Source organism: Mustela erminea, chromosome 6, assembly GCF_009829155.1.
Source record: "Mustela erminea isolate mMusErm1 chromosome 6, mMusErm1.Pri, whole genome shotgun sequence".
NCBI classification, from domain to species: Eukaryota; Metazoa; Chordata; class Mammalia; order Carnivora; family Mustelidae; genus Mustela; species Mustela erminea.
Window position 1 is genome coordinate 17,332,846 of NC_045619.1, and position 26,005 is coordinate 17,358,850.

General features: G+C 41.6%; 1 protein-coding gene across 1 annotated transcript in view; it reads right to left on the bottom strand.

The window, feature by feature from the left end:
• Positions 1 to 23,067, bottom strand: part of LOC116592908 (thioredoxin reductase 1, cytoplasmic-like) — a 41,838-nt gene extending 18,771 nt beyond the window's left edge. Inside the window, exon 1 of the mRNA XM_032346540.1 lies at positions 22,858 to 23,067. Coding sequence (XP_032202431.1) covers positions 22,858 to 22,948 — 91 coding nt within the window. The 5' untranslated portion in view covers positions 22,949 to 23,067. The remainder of the gene's footprint in view (positions 1 to 22,857) is intronic.
• Between the last annotated feature and the right edge of the window lie 2,938 nt (positions 23,068 to 26,005).

Consider the following 26,005-nt stretch of genomic DNA (forward strand, 5'->3'; position numbering starts at 1 on the left):
CAAGATACACAGAATATTATCACACTTGGGTCTAACAAGACTCCATGAAATAACAAGTTATTCCATAAAAAACCTAAGAGTGGGGAAGCTTTAATGGGGAAGCATGACATGATCTATAAAGTGAGAAGGCAAGAAAATTATGGGTGCTTTTTAAAGTCTACAGGGTATGAGACATGCTAGAAAAATAAAACATGAGAACATAAGGAAGACTAAAGACTCCTTAATAAGACATGATGATGACTTCTCTGATGCTATTATATATTCATATATATGATATAAATATCATACATATATGATATATTCATATATATCATATGAATATGATAAATACATCTTAGTTTTTAGTGCTATTTATTTGACAAATTAAAGCAAAACCCTAGGATGCTTTTTTAAGCCTCAGAGGGATTTTTAGTTCTCACAAAGAACTTGTCATGTGAAGTACTTACTATGTTCTAGGCAAGCTACTGCAAACAGGCCTACAACATCCTGATGATAGCTCTTCTTCTTTATCTCCTTCAGAGGAGTCTCACTGGAAGGTTCAAATTAAACCTGGGTTGTGTTGAGAGTCCTACCTACTAAGAATTTCCCACTTGCCTTACCCCACAGTTGTACGCTAATGTGATTATAGGCCATGTCCAAGATCCCATAGCTATATGAGCCTGAGAATACACATTTGAAAGGAAATTATCTCTTCCCTAAAGGACTAGATTCTGGAATGATTTATGGTGGGAAAAAATATGCCAGAAGCTCAAGTGTGTTGTCACTGGAAACTGACTCTTCCTGTGGGATAGGAGTGAGATGAGTCTTACTTACTGGATCACTCAGCCCTGAGATTATCCTGTCAGGGTTAGGATCTACTACAGGGATCTTAGCAGGCCCTCTAAAGGACCAAATGGAAGAAGAAGAAAATCCAACTTCCTTTTACCTAGTTGTTAAATTTCATATGGATGCTATTAGTAAGAAAATCATTTTAAAGGAAATACTGTAAAATTTTTAAAAATCAGAAGTGTAAAAACATAAAAGATGTTGCATGAAAGAATAAAATTGAGAAGTCTTCCTTAATATGTTCTTTTAAAAAATGATCTTCAATGACTTGAGAGATATATCTTTGATTTAATAATGCCTTCTGGATTTCAATTTCTTCAGCTGTGATACGAGATGGTCTAGATACATACCAAACTTGGGCAAATACGCCCTTTGTGAACAAAAATATTGATGCTACCTTTGATTGTATAACATACCCACTAGGAAATATGAATTACAGTCATTAAAATATAAGAAGAATCTGCGGAGAATGACACAACTGATCCCTCACATGCATGTATGTGCACGCACACACACACTCCTACTAAATTCCACGTAAGAGCTAGCTAAAAAGCTCTCAGCTACACTAGTAGCTTAATTCTACATTAATTCCACATTAATTCTCATAATTCCAATAAACATGCTTCAAACATTTATATAGAAAATATTTTGCATTTTCCATATTCTTTGTTACCTAATGAGTGTTAAAACAGACAATGAATGATGTAATCATAAATGTCCAGTCAATGTGACCAACACTAGGATTTTGAAAAAGACTGTCTCAATCTTTCCAATTCCCTCAAAAAGGTTTAGAAACAAGAGATAAGGTTGTATTCTATTTAAGCAGATTTTTTTCTAACCCCAGAGCTTAAGAGAAAACTACAGAAAGCAGATATATTTAGTATTCCCTCTGATTCAGCAACATTTTCACATGTATACACACACACACACACACACACACACACACACATCAAAGCATACCAGGAGGACAAAAAAATTAATAAAAGACACTCTACTAATCTAAACAATCTTGTCCAGAAAATACAAGAGGAAGAATTATTTTCCGACTCATTTTATGAGGCCAGTATTACCCTGATACCCAAATTAGATAAGGATATTACAAGTTAAGAAAAATATTGACCAATATCCCTCATAAACAAAGATACAAAATTCCTCAACAAAATAATGGCAAATTAAGTCCAGCAACATATAAAAAAAATATATGTCATGAGCTAATGGCATTTATCCTAGGGGTACAAGGCTGATCTAATATTAAAAATTCAATCAGTGTAATCTACCATATTAATGGTCTTAAAAAACAAAACAACAAAAACAAACAAACAAAAAAAACAATGATCATTCCATACGAGGGGAAAGCAAAGCATGGAATTCATGGCTTTCTCCCCATGGTTATTTAGTCTTGTTAATAAGACTAAGTTAATTAAATTTTTTTAATTTTATTTTTTTCTTATTCTAATTTTTTTAACTTTTCCTATTTCCTCTTTTAACATTTTTAACTATTTTTTCTTAATAATACCTTTCTTTAAAAAAATTTTTTAAACATTCATTATTATAATCATATTTTATCCTTCATTGTATCTAACTTTAATTTTTGTATACATATAGGGTTTTGTCTTCTAAAAAATTTCTGGGATACAATTTCTTCTAATAGATCAAAATATACCCTAAATCTAGCACAGGGCTTTGTTCTAGTATCTAACCTTAGCAAATCCTCTCTACTTTCATTTTCTTTCTTTTTCCAACCAATTTATCTTATCAATTACTTTTTTAGAATTTTAAAAAATTTTTATCCTTACAGTCATATTTCATCCCTTCATCATGTTTATCCTTATTATTGTATATATATAAGTTTTTCTTTTTCTAAAATGTTGGGAGGTAGTTTCTTCTAAGAGACCAAAATATACCCAAAATCAAGTGGGTGGCTCTGTTCTATTCACCAGTCTAATAAACATGTATTTTTTAAATTAAAAAAATTTTTTTTAACTTCTTTTTTTTTTTTTTTTAAAGATTTTATTTATTTATTTGACAGAGAGAGATCACAAGTAGGCGGAGAGGCAGGCAGAGAGAGAGGAAGGGAAGCAGACTCCCGGCTGAGCAGAGAGCCGGATGCGGGGCTCGATCCCAGGACCCTGGGATAATGACCCGAGCCGAAGGCAGAGGCTTTAACCCACTGAGCCACCCAGGCGCCCCTTAACTTCTTTTTACCCCCTTCCTTCTCCCCCTGATTTGGGGTCTCTTCTGATTTGGTTAGCATACATTTTTCTGGAGTCTGCCACCCTTATAGTATTTTATTCTCTTGTTCATATGTTCTTATCTGGATAAAATGACAAGGCACAAAAACTCACCACAAAAAAAAAGAACAAGAGGCAGTACTGAAGGCTAGGGACCTAATCAACATGGACATTGGTAATGTCAGGTCTAGAGTTCAGAATGATGATTCTTTAGGTTCTAGCTGGGCTCGAAAAAGGCATGGAAGATATTAGAGAAACCCTGTCTGGAGAAACAAAAGCCCTTTCTGGAGAAATAAAGGAACTAAAATCTAACCAAGATGAAATTTTAAAAAGCTATTAATGAGGTGCAATAAAAAATGGAGGCTCTTACTGCCAGGATAAATGAGGCAGAAGAGAGAATTAGTGATATAGAGGGCCAAATGACAGAGAATAAAGACATTGAGCAAAAGAGAGACAAACAACTACTGGACTACGAGGGGAGAATTCGAGAGATAAGTGATACCATAAGACAAAACAATATTAGAATAATTGAGATCCCAGAAGAAGAAGAAAGACAGAGAGAGGCAGAAGGTATATTGGAGTGAATTATTGTAGAGAATTTCCCTAATATGGCAAAGGGAACAAGCATCAAAATCCAGGAAGCACAGAGAACCCCCCTCAAAATCAAAAATAGGTCCACACCCCATCATCTAATATAGTAAAACTTACAAGTCTTAGTGATAAAGATAAAATCCTGAAAGCAGCCTGGGACAAGAAGCCTGTAACATACAATGGTAAAAATATTAGATTGGCAGCAGACTTATCCACAGAGACCTGGCAGGCCAGGGAGAACTGGCATGAATATATTCAAAGCACTAAATGAGAAAAACATGCAGCCAAGAATATTATCACTGAAAATAGAAGGAGAGATGAAAAGCTTCCAGGACAAACAAAAACTAAAAGAATTTGTAAACACCAAACCAGCCCTACAGGAAATATTGAAAGTGGTCCTCTAAGCAAAGAGAGAGCCTAAAAGTAGTAGACCAGAAAGGAATAGAGACAATATAAAGTAACAGTCACCTTAAAGGCAATACAATGAAACTAAATTCATTTCTTTCAATAGTTACTATGAATGTTAATGGGCTAAATGCCCCAATCAAAAAACACAGGGTATCAGAATGGATAAAAAAAAAAAAAATCCATCAATATGCTGTCTATAAATACTCATTTTAGACCCAAAGACACCTCTAGATTTAAAGTGAGGGGGTGGAAAACAATTTACCATGCTAATAGACACCAAAAGAAAGCACATGTGGCAATCCTTATAGCAGATCAATTAGATTTTAAACCAAAGACTATAATAAGAGAGGAGGAAGGACACTATATCATATTCAAAGGGTCTTTCCAACAAGAAAATCTAACAGTTTTAAATTTCTATGCCCCTAACATGGGAGCAGCCAACTATATAAACCAATTAACAAAAAAATCAAAGAAACACATTGTCAATAATACAACAATAGTAGGGGACTTTAACACCCTCCTCACTAAAATGGACAGATCATCCAAGCAAAAGATCAACAAGGAAATAAGGGCCTTAAATGACACACTGGACTAGAAGAACATCACAGATATATTCAGAACATTCCATCCCAAAGCAACAGAATACACATTCTTCTCTAGTGCACATGGAACAGTCTCCAGAATAGATCACATCCTGGGTCACAAATCAGGTCTCAACCGATACGCAGAGATTGGGATCATTTCCTGCATATTTTCAAACCACAGTGCTCTGAAGCTAGAACTCAATCACAAGAGGAAAGTTGGAAAGAACCCAAATACATGGATGCTAAAGGGCATTCTACTGAAGAATGAATGGGTCAACAAGGAAATTAAAGAAGAATTGAACAAATTCATGGAAACAAATGATAATGACAACACAACTGTTCAAAATTTGTGGGACACAGCAAAGGCAGTCCTGAGAGGAAAATATATAGTGATACAAGCCTTTCTCCAGAAACAAGAAAGGTCTCAAATACACAACCTAACCCTACACCTAAGGGAGCTGGAGAAAGAACAAGAAAGAAAGCCTAAACCCAGAAGGAGAAGAGAAATAATAAAGATCAGAGCAGAAGTCAATGAAATAGAAACCAAAAAAACAGTAGAACAAATCAACAAAAGTAGGAGCCGGTTCTTTGAAAGAATTAATAAGATTGATAACCCCCTGGCCAGACTTATCAAAAAGAAAAGAAAAAGGACCCAAATAAATAAAATCACAAATGAAAGAGGAAAGATCACAACCAACACCAAAGAAATAAAAACAATTATAAGAACATATTATGAGCAACTATACACCAGCAAATTTGACAATCTGGAAGAAATGGATGCATTCCTAGAGACTTATAAACGCCGAACCTGAACCAGGAAGAAACAGAAAGCCTGAACAGATCCATAACCAGTAAGGAGATTGAAGAAGTCACCAAAAATCTCCCAACAAACAAGAGCCCAGGGCCAGACAGCTTCCCAGGGGAATTCTACCAAACATTTAAGAAGAATTAATACCTATTCTCCTGAAACTGTTCCAAAAAATAGAAATGGAAGGAAAACTTCAAACTCATTTTATGAGGCCAGCATTACCTTGATCCCAAAACCAGACAAAGACCCCATCAAAAAAAGATAATTACAGGCCAATATCCTTGATGAACACAGATGTGAAAATTCTCACCAAAATACTAGCCAATAGGATTCAACAGTACATTAAAAGGATTATTTACCACGACCTAGTGGGATTTATTCCAGGACTGCAAGGTTGGTTCAACATCCACAAACAATCAATGTGATATAATACATTAATAAAAGAAAGAACAAGAACCATATGATACTCTCAATAGATGCTGAAAAAGCATTTGACAAAGAAGATCCAAAAAGCATTTGACAGCATCCTTTCTTGATCAAAACTCTTCAAAGTGTAGGGATAGAGGGTACATACCTCAATATCATCAAAGCCATCTATGAAAAACCCACAGCAAGTATAATTCTTGATGGAGAAAAACTGAGAGCTTTTCCATAAGGTCAGGAACAGAGCAGGGATGTCCATTATCACCACTGCTATTCAACATAGTACTAGAAGTCCTAGCCTCAGCAATCAGACAACAGAAAGAAATTAAAGGTATCCAAATTGGCAAAGAAGAAGTCAAACTATCATTCTTTGAAGACAATATGATACTTCATGTGGAAAACCCAAAAGACTCCACTCCACATCTGCTAGAACTTGTACAGGAATTCAGTAAAGTGTCAGGATATAAAACCAATGCACAGAAATCAGTTGCATTTTTATACACCAACAATAAGACAGAAGAAAGAAAAATTCAGGAGTTAATCCCATTTACAATTTCACCCAAAACCACAAGATACCTAGGAATAAACCTAACCAAAGAGGCAAAGAATCCATGCTCAGAAAACTATAAAGCACTCATGAAAGAAATTAAGAAAGACACAAAGAAATGGGAAAATGTTCCATGCTCATGGATTAGAAGAACAAATATTGTGAAAATGTCTATGCTACCTAAAGCTATCTACACATTTAATGCAATCCCTATCAAAATACCCTCAATGTTTTTCAAAGAGATGGAACAAAGAATCCTAAAATTTATAGGGAACAATAATAGGGAACAATCTTATAATGATGATGTCTTATCATCATCAAGACAGTATGGTTATAGCACAAAAACAGACACATAGATCAATGGGACTGAATAGAGAGCCCGGAAATAGACCCTCAACTCTATGTTCAACTAATGTTTTGTTTTGTTTTGTTTCATTTTGTTTTGTTCAACTAATGCTTCATAAAGCAGGAAAGAATATCCAATGGAAAAAAGACAGTCTCTTCAACAAATGGTGTTGGGAAAATTGGACAGCCACATGCACAAAAATGAAACTGGACAATTTCCTTACACCATGCACAAAAATAGACTCAAAATGGAGGAGAGACCTCAACATGAGAAAGGAACCTATCAAAATCCTTGAGGAGAACACAGGCAGCAACCTCTTTGACCTCAGCTGCAGCAACTTCTTCCTAGAAATATTAGGAAAGGCAAGAGAAGCAAGGGCAAAAATGAACTACTGGGACTTCATCAAGATCAAAAGCTTTTGTACAGCAAAGGAAACAGTCAACAAAATCAAAGAGAACTGACAAGAATGGGAAAAGATATTTGCAAACAACATATCAGATAAAGGGCTAGTATCCACAATCTATAAAGAACATACCAAACTCAACACCCAAAGAACAAATAATCCAATCAAAAAATGGGCAGAGGACATGAACAGATATTTCTGCAAAGAAGACATCCAGATGGCCAACAGACACATGAAAAAAGTGCTCCACATCACTCGGCATCAGGGAAATACAAATCAAAACCACAATGAGATATCACCTCACGCCAGTCAGAATGACTAAAATTAACAAGTCAGGAAATGACAGATGCTGGCGAGGATGCCGAGAAAGGGGAACCCTCCTACACTGTTGGTGGGAATGCAAGCTGTTGCAGCCACTCTGGAAAACAGCACGGAGGTTCCTCAAAAAGTTGAAAATAGAGCTACCCTATGACCCAGCAATAGCACTACTGGGTATTTACCCTAAAGATACAATTGTAGTGATCCGAAGGGGCACGTGCACCTGAATGTTTATAGCAGCAATGTCCACAATAGCCAAACTATGGAAAGAACCTAGATGTCCATCAGCAGACGAATGGATAAAGGAGATGTGGTATACCTATACTATGGAATACTATGCAGCCATCAAAAGAAATGAAATTTGCCATTTGCAACAATGTGGATGGAACTAGAGGATATTATGCTGAGCGAAATAAGTCAAACAGAGAAAGACAATTATCTTATGATCTCCCTGATTTGAGGAATTTGAGAGGCAAAGTAGGGGGTTGGGGGGTTAGGGAAGGAAAAAATGAAACAAGATGGGATCAGGAGGGAGACAAACCATAAGATACTGTTAACTTCACAAGACAAACTGAGGGTTGCCGGGGGAGGGGGATAGGGAGAGGGTGGCTGGGTTATGGACATTGGGGAGGGTATGTGCTATAGGGACTGCTGTGAAGTGTGTAAGCCTGGCAATTCACAGACCTGTACCCCTCGGGCTAATAATATATTATATGTTAATTTTTTTTAAAAAAAACCTACGATCAATTGTATGCCAACATATCTTCATGAAATAGACAAAGTCCTAGAAAGTTGTGTTACCCAAACTGACTCAAGAAGAAATGCAAATCTGAATAGACCTATAACAAGTGAAGAGTTGAGTCAATAATCAAGAAATCTTTCCACATTGGGGCACCTGGGTGGCTCAGTGGGTTAAAGCCTCTGCCTTCAGCTTGGGTCATGATCTCAGGACCTGGGATGGAGCCCCACATCCAGCTCTCTGCTCAACAGGGAGCCTGCTCCCCGCTCCCCTGCCTACTTGTGATCTCTGTCTGTCAAATAAATAAATATTTAAGAAAGAAAGAAAGAAAGAAAGAAATCTTTCCACAAAGAAAAGCCTAGGCTCAGATTACTTCATTAGTGAATTTTTTTTTCTTTTAAGATTGTATTTATTTATTTGAGAGAGGAAGAGAGAGCACAAGAGACAGCATGAGCTGGGGGAGAGGCAGACTCTCCACTAAGCAGGGAGCCTGATAAGCGACTTGATTCCAGGATCCTGAAGTCATGACCTGAATGGAAGGCAGAGACTCAACCATTTCAGCCTCCCAGGTGCCCCATCAAATATCTTTTCAATATTTTATTTATTTATTTGAGAGAGTGAGAGAGAGAGAGTAAGAGTGCAGAAGCAGGGGAAGCCTCAGGCAGAGAGAGAGAGGGAGAAGCAGGCTCCCTGCTGAGCAAGGAGCCCAATGCAGGACTCCATCCCAGGACGCTGGGATTATGATCTGAGCCGAATATGGATGCTTAACCAACTGAACCACCCAGGCATCCCTCATTAGTGAATCTAACAAACATCCAGAGGAGAATTAATACCAAATTGTCATAAACTTCCAAAAAAACAGAAAAGGAAGGAACACTTCCCAACTCAATGTATGAGACCGCTATTACCCTGAAAACCAAAAAAGGACATTACATGAAAAGAAAAACAAAGAACAATATTCCCTATCAACACAAAAATCCTCCACAAAATATTAGCAAAACAAATCCAGCAACATAGAAATAATTATTTATCAATGACCAAGTGGCATTTATCCCAGTATTAACTTTGCACAGGTTGATTTAACATATGAAAAATATCAGTTGATGTAACCTTATATTAATAGAATAAAAGACAAAAACCCCATGATCATTTCAATAGATGCAGGAAAAACATTTGACAAAATCTAATAACCTTTCATGATTAAAAAAATACTCAATACACTAAGCATAGAAAGAAACTTTCTCAACCTGATAAAGGCCACCTATGAAAAAACACAGCTAACATCATACTTAATGGTGAAAGATGGAATGCTTTCCCCCAGTATCAGGAACAAGATAAGGATGATCGCCGTCACTTCTATTCAACACTGTACTCGGAGTTATAGCCAGGGCAATTAGGCAAAGAAATAAAAAGTATCCAAGTTGAAAAGAAAGAATAAGACTATCTATAGTCACAGATAATACAACCCTCTATGTAGAAAATCCTCAGGAAAACAAACACACACACACACACACACACACACACACACACCCCTCTCAGAATAAATAAGCAAGTTCTGCAAGGTTGTAAGATATAAACTTGAAACAGGAAAATCAATTATATTCTTATATATGAACAACCTGAAAATGAAATTAGGCAAGCATTTTTTTCCATTTACAACAACCTCAAAAAGAATAAACTACTTAGTTAAAAGTTTAATAAGAGTGCAAAACCTGCACTTTGAAAAGTATAAAACATCACTGAAAGAATTTAAAGAACTAACTAAATGAAACACATCTCAAGTTCACTGTAAGACTTAGCATTGTTAAGATGGCAGTATATAGACTCAATGCAGTCCTTATCAACATCCTAGATGTCTTTTTGTAGAAATTGACAAGCTGATACTAAAATTCATATGGAAGTACAAGGGAACCAGAAATGCCAAAACAAACTTGAAAAAGAACAAAGTGGTACTCACACTCTCTAATTTCCCTAATTTCAAAACTCACTATAAATCAATAGTAATCAAGATAGTGTGAGACTAGCATACGTCTACATACAGATCAATGCAATAGAATTGAGATTCCAGAAATAAACTATTGTATTGATCTTGGACAAGGGTGTCAAGACAATCCAATGGGGAAAGAGTTGTCTTTTCAGCAAATGGCATTGACATAACTCGATATCCACATACAAAAGAATGAACTTGGACCCTTTCCTCATACCATACATAAAAAATTAACTCAAGATATCTCATACAATATAAGACTTAAAACTATAAAAATCTTGGGGCACCTGGGTGGCATAGATGGTTAAGTGCCCAAATCTTTTTTTTTTTTTCTTTTAATTTGGCAGAGCAGGGGTGACACAAGCAGGGGGAGTGGGAGAGGGAGAAGCAGGCTTCCCATTGAGCAGAAAGCCCTACGTGGGACTTAATCCCAGGACCCTGGGATCATGACCTGAGCTGAAGGCAGACACTTAAGGACTGAGCCACCCAGGTGCTAACAGCTCAACTCTTGGTTTCAGCTCAGGTTATGGTCCAGGGTCGTGAGACTGAGCCCTGTGTCGGGCTCCACCCTTAGTGTGGACTCTGCTTGAGATTCTCTCTCCCTCTCCCTTTGCTCTTCTCACTTGGGCTCTCTCTAAATAAGTAAGTCACTCTTTTTTTTTTACAAAACTATAAGGCTCTTAGGAATAAACATGATAGTAAATCTTTGTGACCTTGGGTGGTTTCTTAGATACAACATCAAAAGCACAAGCAACAAAAGAAAATAACACATTGGGCTTTATCAAAATTTTAAAAGTTTTCTGCTTCAAAAGATACCATTGAGTAATTAAAAAAACAACCTCCAGAATAGGAGAAAATATTTGTAAATCAAATATCTGATATGGGACTTGTATCTAAAATACATTAAAAAAAAAAAAAACTCTTGGGGCGCCTGGGTGGCTCAGTGGGTTAAGCCGCTGCCTTCGGCTCAGGTCATGATCTCAGGGTCCTGGGATCGAGTCCCACGTCGGGCTCTCTGCTCAGCAGGGAGCCTGCTTCCCTCTCTCTCTCTCTGCCTGCCTCTCCATCTACTTGTGATTTCTCTCTGTCAAATAAATAAATAAAATCTTAAAAAAAAAAAACTCTTGGAACTCAGCAATAAGAAGACAAATAGCCCATCACAAAATGGGAAGAGGGTTTGAATAGAAATTGTTTCAAAGAAGATATATAAATAATCGATAAGCACATAAAATGATATTCAACATCTAGTCATTAGGGAAATGCAGATCAAAACCACAGTGAGCTGCCACTTCACAACCACTTGCATAGCTATAATAAAAAAGCCAGATAATAACAAGTGTTAGCAACGATGTGGAGAATTTGGAGCTCTCATACATCACTGGTGAGAATGTAAAATGGTGTGGACCCTTTGGAAAACAGCTTGGCAATTGTTCCAAAAGTTAAATGCAGTTATCTTATGATTCAGCAATTCAAATTTTAAGTATATAACCCCCCAAAAAGAAAACGTGCCCCCACAAAACTTGACAATGTTTATAGCAGCATTATACATAACTGCTAAAAAGTAAAAACAACCCAAGTGTCCATCAACTGATGAATAAATAAAATGTGGTGTATCCTACAAGGGAGTATTATTTGGCAACAAAAGGAGATGAAGTACTGATAACATGCTATAGCATGATAAAGCTTGAAAAATACTAAGTGAAAGAAGCCAGTCACAAAAGAATATACAGTACATGATGCAGTTTCTTTGAAATGTCAGAAGATGCAAATCTATAGAGGCAGAAGGTAGACTGGCGGTTGACAGGGCTGGTAGGGTGGGGGTGGCTAGTATTTACTGGCAATGGGTACAGGGTTTCTTCTGAGGGTAGTGAAAATTATTACATGGTTGCACACTGAACTATGTAATTTTAAACGTGATTTTTATGGTATGCTAGTTATATCTCAAGTTTTAAAAACAATTTTACAAATATTTATAGTAGTTTTATTTATAATTTAAAAATGAAAACAACCGAAATAACCTTCAATGAATGAAAGGTAAATTATGGTACATTCACACAACGTTAATAAATGCAATAAAATGAGGGTGCCTGGGTGGCTCAGTGGGTTAAAGCCTCTGCCTTCAGCTCGGGTCATGATCCCAGGGGCCTGGGATCAAGCCCCACATCGGGCTCTCTGCTAAGCAGGGAGCCTGCTTCCTCCTCTCTCTGCCTGCCTCTCTGCCTACTTGTAATCTCTGTCTGTCAATAAATAAATAAAATATTTTTAAAAAATGCAATAAACTGGAATAAACTGTAGTTGCACACAGCAAATTGGATGAACCTCTAAGGCATTATACCATGTGGGGAAAAAAATCTCAAAAGGTTTCCTATTGTGTAATTCTATTTAAATGACATTCCTAAAGGGGTGCCTGGGTGGCTCAGTGGATTGGGCCGCTGCCTTCGGCTCAGGTCATGATCTCAGGGTCCTGGGATCGAGTCCCGCATCGGGCTCTCTGTTCGGCAGGGAGCCTGCTTCCCTCTCTCTCTCTCTCTCTGCCTGCCTCTCCATCTACTTGTGATTTCTCTCTGTCAAATAAATAAATAAAATCTTTAAAAAAAAAAAAAAGATGCTTCTAATCCGAAGGCATCCTTTAAATGGCATTCCTAAAAATGCAAAACTATATTGATGGAGAACAGATAGTGGTTCTCAGAAATTAGAAGTGGGGGTTGGCTGTGTCCACAAAAGGACAGCCCGCATCAGGTTCCCTGCTCAGTGGGAAGCCTGCTTCTTCCTCTCCCACTCCCCCTGCTTGTGCTCCCTCTCTCGCTGTGTCTCTGTCAAATAAATAAATAAAATCTTTAAAATACAAAAAACAAAAAACACAACAACAAGACTCAACAGAGATCTTACTATGTAGAAGAGGGACATGAATTTAAGGATCGTTCCTTTCAGAGAATGGGTTCCAGAAATATACTTGAATTTATGCACACTCCTCTCCTCCAATCTTTTAAAAATGCAATGAAGACATTATTTGGATCTTAGTGTATTTATTACTTTAAAGCAAGTTCTTTCCTGCTATGTCAGAAGTTACTGACTTGCCCACATAAAATGAAGTGAATGAGTTAAAATCTTAGTAGTTATTCAGGCATGCATTCTAGCAGCCAAGACCGGAAAAAAGACAAGTCTTAGATAATACATGTGAAATTACCTTGTCTATTGTGGAATCCTATAAAATGCTAGGTATTTTTATTTGGAATTATTACCTTTCCTATGTATTTGGGGACTCGATGATTAACGTTCCTGGGAGACAGATAGGCAGAATATTGGAACTGGAAAGGACTTCATTTTAGAAAGGAAATCAAGGCCCAGAAATGCTATGGAACTTCTCTAAGATCATACAGCTACTTGATGGTACAAGAAGAACTAGAACTTTGTCTTCTTGACTCTAATTCTCTTCCCATTGCCCCTCAAGTGACTTGTGGAGCCATACTCTCAATAAGCAGCCCTCAAATACACCATCATTGTAATGATGGTGACTAAACTGTAGACCCACCTTGGAAGCCAAGTTGTTTTATATCAAGTTCTTCCAATCAGTTCAAGGTTATACTCCAGGGACACAATTGATCTTGTGGACATGACATTGGTAATTCTACCTGCCTGAGATGTCCCATTTGTAGGATTCCAAAGAGTTGGGAAAAGAGAATTAGATAAAAGAAGTTTCCAAGGGAAAAAAAAGATGGTCCTGGGTTGACTGTTACTGGGATAGAAAAATCAGACAGTTAGGGTGCCTGGTTGGCTTAGTTGGTTAGACATCCAACTCTTGGTTTCTGCTCAGGTCATGACCTCGGGGTCATGAGACCAAGCTCTGCCTTAGGCTCCATTCTTAGCATGGAGCTTGCTTAAGATTCTCTCTCTCCCTCTCCCTCTGCTCCTCCCATGTTTGTACGGGTGCATGGGCTCTCTCTCCCTCTCCCTCAAGAAGGAAGGAAGGAAGGAAGGAGGAAAATATCAGATAGAAGGGAATAACTTGTCTCACTTCATTCAAGCATTTATTGAGCATCTACTATGTGCCATGATACACCATCCCAAACAGGGACTTCAACTCTGAGCAAGACTTCCTTGCCCTGGGAAGTCAGTCTCGTAGAACACACTAAACAATGCACCAGATGTCCGAGAACAGGAATGGAAAGGGCCATAGGAGACCACAAAGGGCAACACTAACTCTACTTGGGGAATCACAGAATTGTCATTTGGAATGGGTCTTGATGGGAGAGTATTCCAGGCAGAAAACCAAATGTTCAAGAACAGATGAATAAGGGAGCTTGGCAAGGTCAGGGAACAGGAAAAAAAAAAAAAAAAAAAAAAAAAAAAAAAGACCCAAATGCAAGAGAGAAGGGCTTAAAAGAGGCCTACCCTGTCAAAGGTCTTTTGTTCTTAAAAGAAACTTCACTAGGAGTTCCAGCATTGGTCTAATCTGGTAAGAATTATTATTAATCAGTACCTATGAAAAAGGAAAAGATTTGACATACAACTTTTTTTTGACACACAATTTTTTTAAAAATGTATCCCTTCCTGGGGCACCTGGGTGGCTCAGTCAGTTGAGCATCCGACTCTTAGTTTCAGCGCAGGTTATCATCTCTTGTATTATGGGATCAAGCCCTGCATCAGGCTCCCCACTCAGCGGAGGAATTGGCTCCAGAACCCCCCTCCCCGGTTCATGTGCTATTTCTCTCTAAAAATAAATCAGGGGCGCCTGGGTTGGCTCAGTTGTTAGGCGTCTGCCTTCGGCTTGGGTCATGATCCCAGAGTCCTGGGATTGAGCCCCGAAACCAGCTCCCTGCTCAGTGGGAAACCTGCTTCTCCCTCTCCCACTCCCCATGCTTGTATTGCCTCTCTTGCTGTCTCTGTGTCAAAAAAATAAATAAAGTCTTTTATAAATAAAGTAAAAATAAATCAATCCTAAAAAAAAGAATCTTCTGGGGCGCCTGGGTGATTCAATGGGTGAAAGCCTCTGCCTTCGGCTCAGGACTTGATCCTGGAGTCCTGGGATTGAGCCCGCATCTGGCTCTCGGCTCTGCTCAGCAGGGAGTCTGCTTCCTCCTCTCTCTCTGACTGCCTCACTGTCTACTTGTGATCTCTGTCTGCCAAATAAATAAATAAATAAAATCTTAAAAAAAAAAAATAAAAAAGAATCTTCTCCCTCTCCTTTCCATACTAGTCCACCCACACCCAGAGCCAAAGATGTTGATTTAACTTTGTTTTGTTGTGTTGCTTTAATAAATACAATTAGCATTCTTCAGCAAGTGTGTTTCGGTAGTTGTGCCTGAAAACCAGCTGCCAGACACACATGGCCCGAGCTTTCTCCTCCCTCCTTGCCATCCCTACCCTCAGCTGCCTCTTAGTGATACCAGAGAGCTATTCCTGCTATTCCTCTGCCGGCTGAGGACCAGATCCCTGTTCGGCTTCTGTCTCGTTCCACGCTGGCCTGGACACCCCAACCCCGTTTTCCAGCCAGATCAGCCAGATCAAACCCTGAGCATCATACCACCAGTCTAGCAGATCAAAGCACACCCAGAAAGATCCCATGGAACCCTGCTACAAACAGGTACAAGGAAACCTCGCTTCCTGCTCTCCCAACATCAAGACTGCTTAGCCCAGCATTATATTTCCGACTAAACCGGATGGGATAGAGAGCCGCTTACCAAGTTCTAGTTCCTTCTACTACCCCCACCCCAATTTCTTCTTTGATCTCACAGCATACATAAAAGAAAAGAAAAGAAAAAAAAACCCAACCCTAGCCATTCGTCAAATGCATACAATTACTTCAATAAACCTAAAGCAAACACCATAACCAAGCGCGCGGTATCCACTTCAGAGATAATCCTTGTGATAAAGCACTCGATGAAACAAACGTTAACTGGAGAGACAGGGGCGCAAGTGCTCACTATGCTCCCAGTGCGGGCTTTTTTGCAGGCTGCGGCACATAGCTGAAAAGTTAGTTGAATTTGGGCAGCCCATTGAGGAGGGAGAAATGAGCGGCTTAAAATACCATAAAGTAAGTGAGCGGTAACTCCACAGTAATCATAGCTATGGTATAATATCCACAATCTTAAGAAAAAGTACCCAAGGGGCGCCTGGGTGGCTCAGTAGTTAAGTGTCTGCCTTTGGCTCAGGTCATGATCTCAGGGTCCGGGGATGGAGCCCCACATCGGGACCCCTGCTCGGCTGCTTCTCCCTCTCCCACCTCCCCTGCTTGTGTTCCCTCTCTCGCTGTATCTCTCTCTGTCAAATAAATAAATAAAATCTTAAAAAAAAAAACAAAAAAGAAAGAAAAAGAAAAAAAGTATCCAAGACTTGGAAATACGAAGAGGACGACAATGGCATTTCAATGTCATACTGGGACATTGTTTAACTAGCCCACTGAAGGATCATTCAGTCCTTTAAGAGAATGTACCTGTTCTTGACTTTGTTATTTACTATTTCATTAGTGTCCAGACACTGAAGTTATGTTGTTTATTTTTTTAAAGATTTTATTTATTTATTTGACAGACAGAGATCACAAGTAGGTGGCGAGGCAGTCAGAGAGAGAGGAGGAAGCAGGCTCCCTGCTGAGCAGAGAGCCCATGCCAGGCTTGATTCCAGGACTCTGAGCTGAAGGCAGAGGCTTTAACCTACTGAGCCACCCAGGTGCCCTAAAGATATTATTTTTAAGTAATCTCTACACCCAGTGTGGGCTCAAACTCACAACCGTGAGATCAAGAGTCACATGCTCTACCCACTAAGCCAGCCGGGTGCCCCCAGGGGCGTTTTATGATAACTTATATGCATCTGTCCAGTAATACCAGAGGTGATAGTTTTGTTGCCCTGTAGGACATTAACCAGTTTTGGAACTCCTAGGAAATTCAATTCATAAATTCTTTTACTGATTGAGTCTCTATTCCTTGGTTTTTCCTTCAAATCAGTAGCTTTACCACCTACTGATTCCTTCATACATTGTTTAATAAATTTTTTATGTATGTTCATCTTATTTTTTGCAAGAATCATGTTTTTAACTTTTTGAAAAGTCATACTTCGGTCATTACATTGTTCATTCAGTCATTCTCTGCGTTGTGTTGCTATGTACGAAAAGCTGTGTTCTGCCCTGGCTACTTCTCCACACATTCAAAAGGCCCCCTCCTTTTTTTCCTTGATGTATGCCAGCTTCACACTACAGATTCTCAGACCATAATGACCTGCGACCCGATCTTGTTTGGCCCTCAGTGTTTTATTTGACTGAATTATTGCTGACATTTACGAATGGGAAGAAGTCACAAAAACAATACATAAATATGGATTTCTAGTTTCTCTGGAAAAAAATCTGAAGTTCTGGCAACCTGAGAGTCATCCTCCCACCCCACAAAGGAGAGCTGGGCCCCTTTGAGCACATTCTGTCCCCTGTTCATGCCAGTCTCCTCTGCTCTCTATTGTTACCTGCCTGTCCTTGCAGTGAACGTAAACCTTTAATCCCACAACGGTGGCCTGCTCATTCTTCTCCTTGAAAGCTGATCCTCAGTCTAGCCCACATCTCACCACCTGCTCAGCTCAGCTTTTCATCCAGTAGACACTGACATCTGAAGTGTATGGGTCTGTGTATACGTACCTTACACACGCATATTCAATTGTGACCAAAAAATAACTTTTAAATATTGACCGAAAGTTGGTAGCACATTTTTAAGTCATTCTCAACACACCTGACAGTTCAGAGCTAAAACCATGTCATTTAGACCAACAGGTAACAAACTGGTTTTCATTACATGAAAACATTACATTTCATTACATTTCATGAATCTCAAAGAGAGATTCATGATAGCGATGTACTGCGGTACAATGTACACTAGTTTCTTTTTTATTAAGATTTTATTTATTTATGTGTGTGCGTGTGTGTGTGAGAGAGAGAGGGAGAGAGAGAGAGAGCGCGCGCACAAGCAGGGGGAGGGGCAGACAGAAAGAGAAGCAATGTTCCTGCTGAGCAAGAGGCCCTATGGACACAGGACTGGATCCCAGGACCCTGGGATTATGACCTGAGCTGAAGGCAGATGTTTAACTGACTGAGCCACCCAGGTGTAGTGTAAGGGCCTATTCAGCCAGAGCAGCCCCACCCCAGTTGAACTGCCATTTTGCTGTAAAGCTTAAATTGACCTTGACCCCCGCCCAGGGGAATTTATTTAAAAGCAAATCCGGGAAACCAGTCCCACATAACAAAGTCCAAATACAAGGGTGGGTCAGGACAGGTGGAGACATTCAGTCAGTGGGGGCACATACTGTCTCCTAGCTACCAAGAAGTATGGGCCCCCACCCTTTGGGAGCCTTTTGGCGCCAATCCTAACGAAGGTGTGATAGGCTGAATCAAATGTCTACTAGGGTAAATTGTAATTCAATTGGTCACCTAGCATCACTGTGGAGTTTCCTGTGTGTGTTACAATCATTGGCCACCTGTGTGTGGCCAGGCCCAAACACATGGCCTTTGCTCTATAAAAGTTAGTCTGGAAAGTTGGGGGAGGGGGTCATCCTCTCTGTAGGGGCGGCCCTGACCGGTCTGTTTGACGGTCGGTCTGATTCCTGATGCTTGGCGCAAAATAAAGCTTTGCTTGACCTTTGCTTTGTATCAGTCTCGCTCCTTTAATCACGGACCCATTTTTGGGGTACCCAATTTTGGGGGGACCCAACAGTAGACTAGTTTCTACCAGCAAAGTAAAGTTCAGAACTTAAAAACAGGTTATAAGGAGCATTCATGAAATGTTCAGTGATACTGTATGAAGGTTAACCCCCCCCCAAAACCTTACATGTTAGTCCCTTCTTTCAAGGGCCTAATCCAACTGCAAATCCAAAATACACTTTTTAAAAAGAAAGACAATTTTAAAAGCTTTAATTACTCAGAAAACATTAATACAAAGAGGTGAACTTTCAAGTGTGAAGATTCAAACAATGACCAAAGACTTTTATTTAAATTATCAGGCTAATGTGGGCTAAGAGCAAGTTTTCCCTTGAATTATCTAGCAAATTATGCAATATTATCTTCTAACTGCGTATTCCTAGCATGTCAATCAGGATGACCACAGATTTCAATTTTCTCTTATTACATCCTCCACTCAAACCTCAACCCCACCCCTGAGGACAGGAGCCTCTCCCCAGGAAAAGGTGGGTTCACTCTGGCTCAGACACCTCACTCCCGTGTTCTCAGACCTTAGTTCAAACCACCTGCAGCATCAAACATGGCGATTCCTGGCCCAATACCCGGAGACCTGATTTAGTGGGTCTGGGATGGAGGTCAGGAAAACAAACTTTTAACCTACACATACCCACCCTTTAAGTAATTAATTCTCTTGCAGGTGGTCTTAGGATACACACTAACAAACACTGTCTCCTCGCCTCACTGGAGAAGCTGGCTGTGGAGAGCAAAATGGAGTCACTCACGTCAAGCAGGGGCCTGTGTCAAGTGATGACCCAAGTACTTAAGGGTACTGCAGCTAAGAGATAGCACTGAGACCAGTAGCAGCTGACACCCCAGAACTGGTAACAAGCAGAAGCAGAGGAGGTCCGCAGGGGCCCAAACTGATTAAATCACTCTAAAAAGGGAGGATTTTTGCAGCAAACTGTCAGACTCCTCAGACGTGACCCCTCTACATCTGACTTTAAAAAGGCACCCAAGGGGGCGCCTGGGTGGCTCAGTGGGTTAAGCCGCTGCCTTCTGCTCAGGTCATGATCTCAGGGTCCTGGGATCGAGTCCCACGTGGGGCTCTCTGCTCGGCAGGGAGCCTGCTTCTCTCTCTCTCTCTCTCTCTGCCAGCCTCTCTACCTACCTGTGATCTCTCTCTGTCAAATAAATAAATAAAATCTTAAAAAAAAATAAAAAAATAAGAAGGCACCCAAGGCTCTGCCTGATTGATCTCCTTCACGGCTTACCTCGTAAGCACTAAGTGTGAGAGCGGACCTGGCCGGGAGAAGGCTTGCGCCCGCAGGCGGACTTCACATTTGGTTTGTTAACTTCTACCCATTCTGTTATCTTGTTTGTTGTGTGCCCTGTGAGAGGCCAAGTTTATCATATCGTGACATGTTATTGAGCTTGGAATCCTGAACCTGCTTTATAATTGTTAAGCCTGCTTTATGACTGAATAAAGCTGACATTGCAGAAAGACACAACTCATGTGTGCACCTCCGCAGTGTGCTTGGGACACCAGTCAATGTTAGTAACACTGGCTTTTGGAAACTTTCTTGCTTACAAAAAGTTGTCCTTTGCCATATGGACCATATGGATACACTTACCGAGTCCCAACCATCTGTAAGGCAGTGTGTCAAGGACTGTGGCAGATAAGATAATGAACAAAACGTATTCCTAACTCTCACAAATCCGGCAGGAAAAATAAATGTTTACAAGTTAATTAAAATAGAATGGAATATGTGTCATGGCAGGAATATAAACTCTAAGCACTACCATTCTCTGCCAGCATCTTGTACCCATACGTCTTTTTGATTACACATGATGACACAGCGTTTTCCGTGCTTTCGCTGTCCACGAGACTGTATGTTCAAGGGCTGAGATCATGCCTTGCTCACTCCTGAGTTGTTAGTAACTGATAAGTAATAAATGCTGGGTTGAAGAGTCATTTAATCAAGACATTCTTCATCATTACAACTTGACCCAGATTGTCAGAAACTTCACATTAGAATCTGGCTGCTCATTTAGGAAGTCAGTTCCTTGAAACCTAACCATGTAACTTCACATTTGGAGGGAACTTAAGAAAATGTGGTTCAGCATGTCACTAAATTTGGTGTGCAGATCATTGGTGGTACTCAAGGAAGATAGCTTCTAGAGTGTTTATGGGTGATATATGAAAAAAATTTTTTAATTTCAGTAGGAGGCATATCTGTGTGTAGATAGAAAATATCTAGAACAAAGCAGTACTTTTCATAGATTAATGCTTAAAACAGTGCTTAATTTATTTCAAAAATAAATGTTGAACAGGTGAACTTTTATGCTTTTAGAAATCCTAGTGGTTGCCCTTGGTATGAGAGTAAGAGGCATGAGGGGGCTTTTGGGGTACAGGAAATGTTTCTTTAGCTGGGTGCTGGCTGCACAGGGACGGTCGGTTATAAAGCTGTATTACGGCAACTGCTCTTTTCTGCCTGTACAGTATATTTCAACCCAAAAGTACTCTTTTAAGTGGATGTAAATAGTAAATAAATGATAGCACATGGACACTGGAAAAATCCTGAAGGTGGAAAAGGAAAGGAAAATTTGGGACACACAGACTCAAATTCCATTGTGTGGATGAAAACAAAACTCAAGTGACTGCCACAAAGGAGCTGCTTGGTCTGGAGCAGGGGCTGCCTCCACCCAATCTTCTGCCCCTTCTCCCTCCACGCCCCCCCCCCCCCACGGCACGTCCTCAATTCCAGCAGGATATGCGCTCTGTCTCCACGATGGTTTTATCCGCTGCTCCCCGCTCAGACGCCCCTGCCAAATCCAACTCTTCCAAGGGAGTTAATTGCCTTCCCCACTTGGCTGCTTTTTTACCATTCCTCTAAGCCCTTCGCCATATGCTGCCTTGTAACTAAATTGTAACCCACGGAAAGACACGGATTGGTCCTTCAGCATTTAACAAGTCCATCTCTTGGGCAAGTTACTTTTCTGGGTCCCGCTTTCAACGCGTGTAGATCCAGGGGGTGAGGAGGGGGGCGGTATCAAGATTACGATCTGGGGTTTGGATCAACAGCGGCGGGCATCCCTCCCAGTTCTACCACTTAGTGCCGCCCAACTTTGGGCACGTTTCATCGTCGTCGTCTTGTGCCTTAGCCGCTTCAACTGCAAAGTCGGGGTTAGGATACGCCTAACTTCTAGTGGTGTGGGTGAAGGGAAACGAGACGATCCGTGGGGAGTGCTGGGGAGTGCTGGAGACAGAGTTGGTAACCGTTAGCCATTATCGCCATTCCTGCCACGTGGAGAAAATACAAGCGCCTTTCCCGCCGGAGGCACTGAAAGGACAGCGTGGGCGGGCGCTGTTGGAATGTGCCTAAGACTCGGGAGGGGGAAAGACTCGAGGGAGAGAAGACGCGGGAGGACAGGAGGATCTGAGGAGTCTTGAAGGCGGAGGGTGTGTCTGGGCAACGGGGGGACGCGCGCCCCTCCCAAGACCTAGCAAGTCCGAATCTCCCGTTACAAAGGCCCAAGTTGCCTCTCGGCGCCTAAGCTCCTTTGCTCTTGGTGTCCGTCCCCCTGCCCCCCGGGGTCCCGGCTCCTTGAGAGGTGAAGGGGACTTCGCGGACGAGACACGGTGCTTGGAACAAGGGCGCAGCAGCAGCCCGCGACCAAAACCGCCTCCGGGCTCGCTCGCTCCGGAGCCGGGCGTCTTCGGGCAGGTCCTGCGGCCGGCACGCTCCTCCTTCCGCCGCCTACCTCTCAGAAAGATACCGGCCGGGCCGCCCCTTCGCGGGGCAAACTTGGGGAGGCCGCTCGGCGCAGGCCGCGGGGCACCCCCGGCGCCTCTCGGCTCCCCCGCGTGGCGCGCGTCGGCCGAGGCCTGGGGCTCCGGGGGCGACGCAGCCCGTCCGGAGGGCGCTTCCCGGTCACCGCACGCCCCAGGCCCGCCCGGCCCCGCGCTCTGGGGCCGTGCCTTTGCCCTCGCTCGTACCTGGCGATGGGATGCCAGGGCGGCTGCGGCTGCTGACTTCCGAACGCGAGCGGGCGGCCGCCTTCAACTTCTTGCTCTTCCCGCAGCCCATGGCGCGCAGGGCCGGGTGGGAGTTCCCGGCGGACCGACGCCGCAGCCGAGCGGGGGCCGCGCGCCCCCTGCCGGCGGTTGGCGGGATGGCGGGGCGGTGGGCGGGGCGAGGGAGGCGGGGCGGCGGGCGGCCACGCCCTGACGCCCACGCCTCCTCTTTCAAGCAGGTGGATTTTTTTCACATTAAATTACACTCACTAGGGTGCGTGGGTGGTTCAGTTGGTTAAGCGACTGCTTCCAGCTCAGGTCATGATCCTGGAATCGCAGGATCGAGTCCCACATCGGGCTCCCAGCTCCACGGTGAGTCTACTTCTCTCTCTGACCTTCTCGCTCATACTCTCTCTCACTGTCTCTCTCTCAAATAAATAAATAAATAAAATATTTTTTTAAAAAATTACACTCACTAGGGGCACCTGGTTGGTTCAGTGGGTGAAAGCCTCTGCCTTCTGCTCAGGTCATGATTCCAGGGGCCTGAGATCAAGCCCGGCATCGGGTTCTCTGCTTAGCAGGGAGCCTGCTGCCTCCTCTCTCTGCCTGCCTCTCTGCCTACTTGTGATCTCTGCCTGTCAAATAAATGAATAAAATCTTTAAAAAAAATAAATAAAATAAAATACGCTTGCTAAAGATAAGTAGGAAAATGTAAAGTGGAAAGAAGTGGGGAAAAGGCATTCTCCACCGTCTTATCTTCCAAATTACTGTTGCCGCATATACTATTTCTTTCCAGTTTTTCTGCCCTCAATTCCGAGTTTTGCACCCAGGTTTTCACTTCATACTAGCATTTTCTGTTCATAGTCCTGTAAGCCCTGCAGATAACTTGCTGGCTCCCACTCTTATCTCAGGCTTTGCCAGTGGATTAGAGTGACAATGACCATTTTACTCCGAAGAATTTGTTTCTTGAGAGAGAGAGAGTGCCCATGAGGGAGAGAGAGACTCTCAAGCAGACTCCTGGCTGAGCACCTAGCCCACCCCTGGCTCGATCTTGACCCTGAGATCGTGACCAGAAGGGAAGTCAAGAGTCCGTCACTCAACTGACTGAGCCACCAAGGTACCCCTGATCATTTTATTTTAAACAGAAGCTTGCTCACCCCATCCTCACCTCTCCTGCACTACATACCATACTCTTTCCTTTTATGCGGCACTAAGAGCTTCTAACTTACCCTGTTTTCTGTCTCCTGCTCTCACGTCCCTCCTCCCACCAGAATAACATCTTGGCATTTTGTTTCCCTTTTGTGTGTCCTAAAAGCTTAGAACAGTGACTGGGACACTGTAGGAATTGAATATTGAGGTGAAGAGGAAGGGAACATTATCCCAAGGGGTACCTGGGTGGCTCAGTCGGTTAAGTGCCTGCCTTCAGCTCAGGTCAGGATCCCAGAGTCCTGGGATCAAGCCCCACATTGGGCTCCCTGCTCAGCGGGAAGCCTGCTTCTCCCTCTCCGACTCCCCATGCTTGTGTTCCCTCTCACTCATTGTCTCTCTCTCCGTGTAAAATAAATAAATAAAATCTTTTTAAAAAGTCCTCTCACTAGAGCTACTATATTAGGCTTACCTTGTCTTCTATTGATAGACATTTGATTTGTTTCTTATTTTTAAATGTTAGGAATAAGACTATGGTGAAGGGCTCCTGGGTGGTTGCTTTTCAAAATGGGGGTCCCCATGTGTACTCCCACCAGTCGGGAATGAAACCTCCATGCTACCCAAGAGTGATTTTTAACACCCAAGCCACATTGTGCCCCATCAGATGGGGTCACTGTTCTCAGGCAATGCTTGGTTTTTCCTTCTTTGGATAAATTAACATATGTGAAGCATCCAGCCCACATCCGGCTGTGTTCTAGGGTTACAGGGTGTCTAAAGCAAGTTTCCTGCTCTTGAGGAACTTCCATCTCAGCTGAGATTTAGTGACCTTGTCTGGTCACCAGATGTGTGGCTGTGAGGCAGGCCTCTGTTTTCATCTGAATTTGTGGGCAATTTTATTCCTGCTTTTCTTGGGAGCAACCCAGAGTCAAATGCTCTTGGAAGAGCATTTGGGTGTTTATTTGCTTAAATACAGAAAGCGAAGGCTGAACAAAAACCTTTTAAACATAGACACCGCACAAAGCCAAGGTGAAGTTGAACAGTCTCATCAAGGCATTTGCAATCTGTTAGGATGGTAAGTAATCTAACTTTTAAAGTTAGGCAGGAACTTTTAAAGGCAAAGTTCCCTACCTCTGTGAGCCAGGTCTGTAATTCCTTTGGCTGGAACGATTATTTCAGATATATATATTTTTTAACATGCTGTTCAACTTATTGCTAAAATAACTACATATTTTGTCAGCAAAATCTCAATTGTGGTGTCTTTTCTTTTTCCCTATTTAAAGCACACATTAAACGAAGATGATGGCTTTTCTTTTTTTTTTTTTTTTAATAGCTAGGCAAAGGTAGCTGAGAGTCATGTGCTTGCCCGCGTCATCTTACCATATATCAACAATTTGTTGGACACTGAAGAGGAGCTGGGCACCTGCTTACAGCTTTTCTCAAATCATCTCGTGTTTTCTACACAGGAGCCCTATGTGGCAGGGACGATCATTATTCAAGTTTTACAGCAAGAATCCTGAGGCTGGTGGGTTAATTGGCCAGATTCCCAGAGCCTGATGTACAAACCCAAGTCTCCTTATTCCAAGGCCTCTCTGCTCTTAACCACTAGCTTATGTAATCATTGTGACACTGCAATCCACTAATCACTATACATGGAAGGACTCATCTTTGGAAGATGTTTTGAGTCTTGATTTAATTATATATGGTCTGTTCAAAGCACATCAAAAGAAAGGGCGTCTCTCTTTCACCCAGTAATAGTCAATGTTCAGTCCTCGGCTTATCTGACCTGCCCATCCCATGTGACCCCCATTTATCATTGCTCTCCTTGGGAAGAGGTGGCTTCTAGGATACCATGCTCTCCCATTTCCTCCTCTTTCTGACTCCCCCTGTGGGTCTTCTTTGCTGGTTCCTTCCCAATCTCCCTGGTACTTGGTATGTAAGTGCCCCCGGCTTGGTCCTTAAACTTCGTCTGCCCTTCTCCCCCATC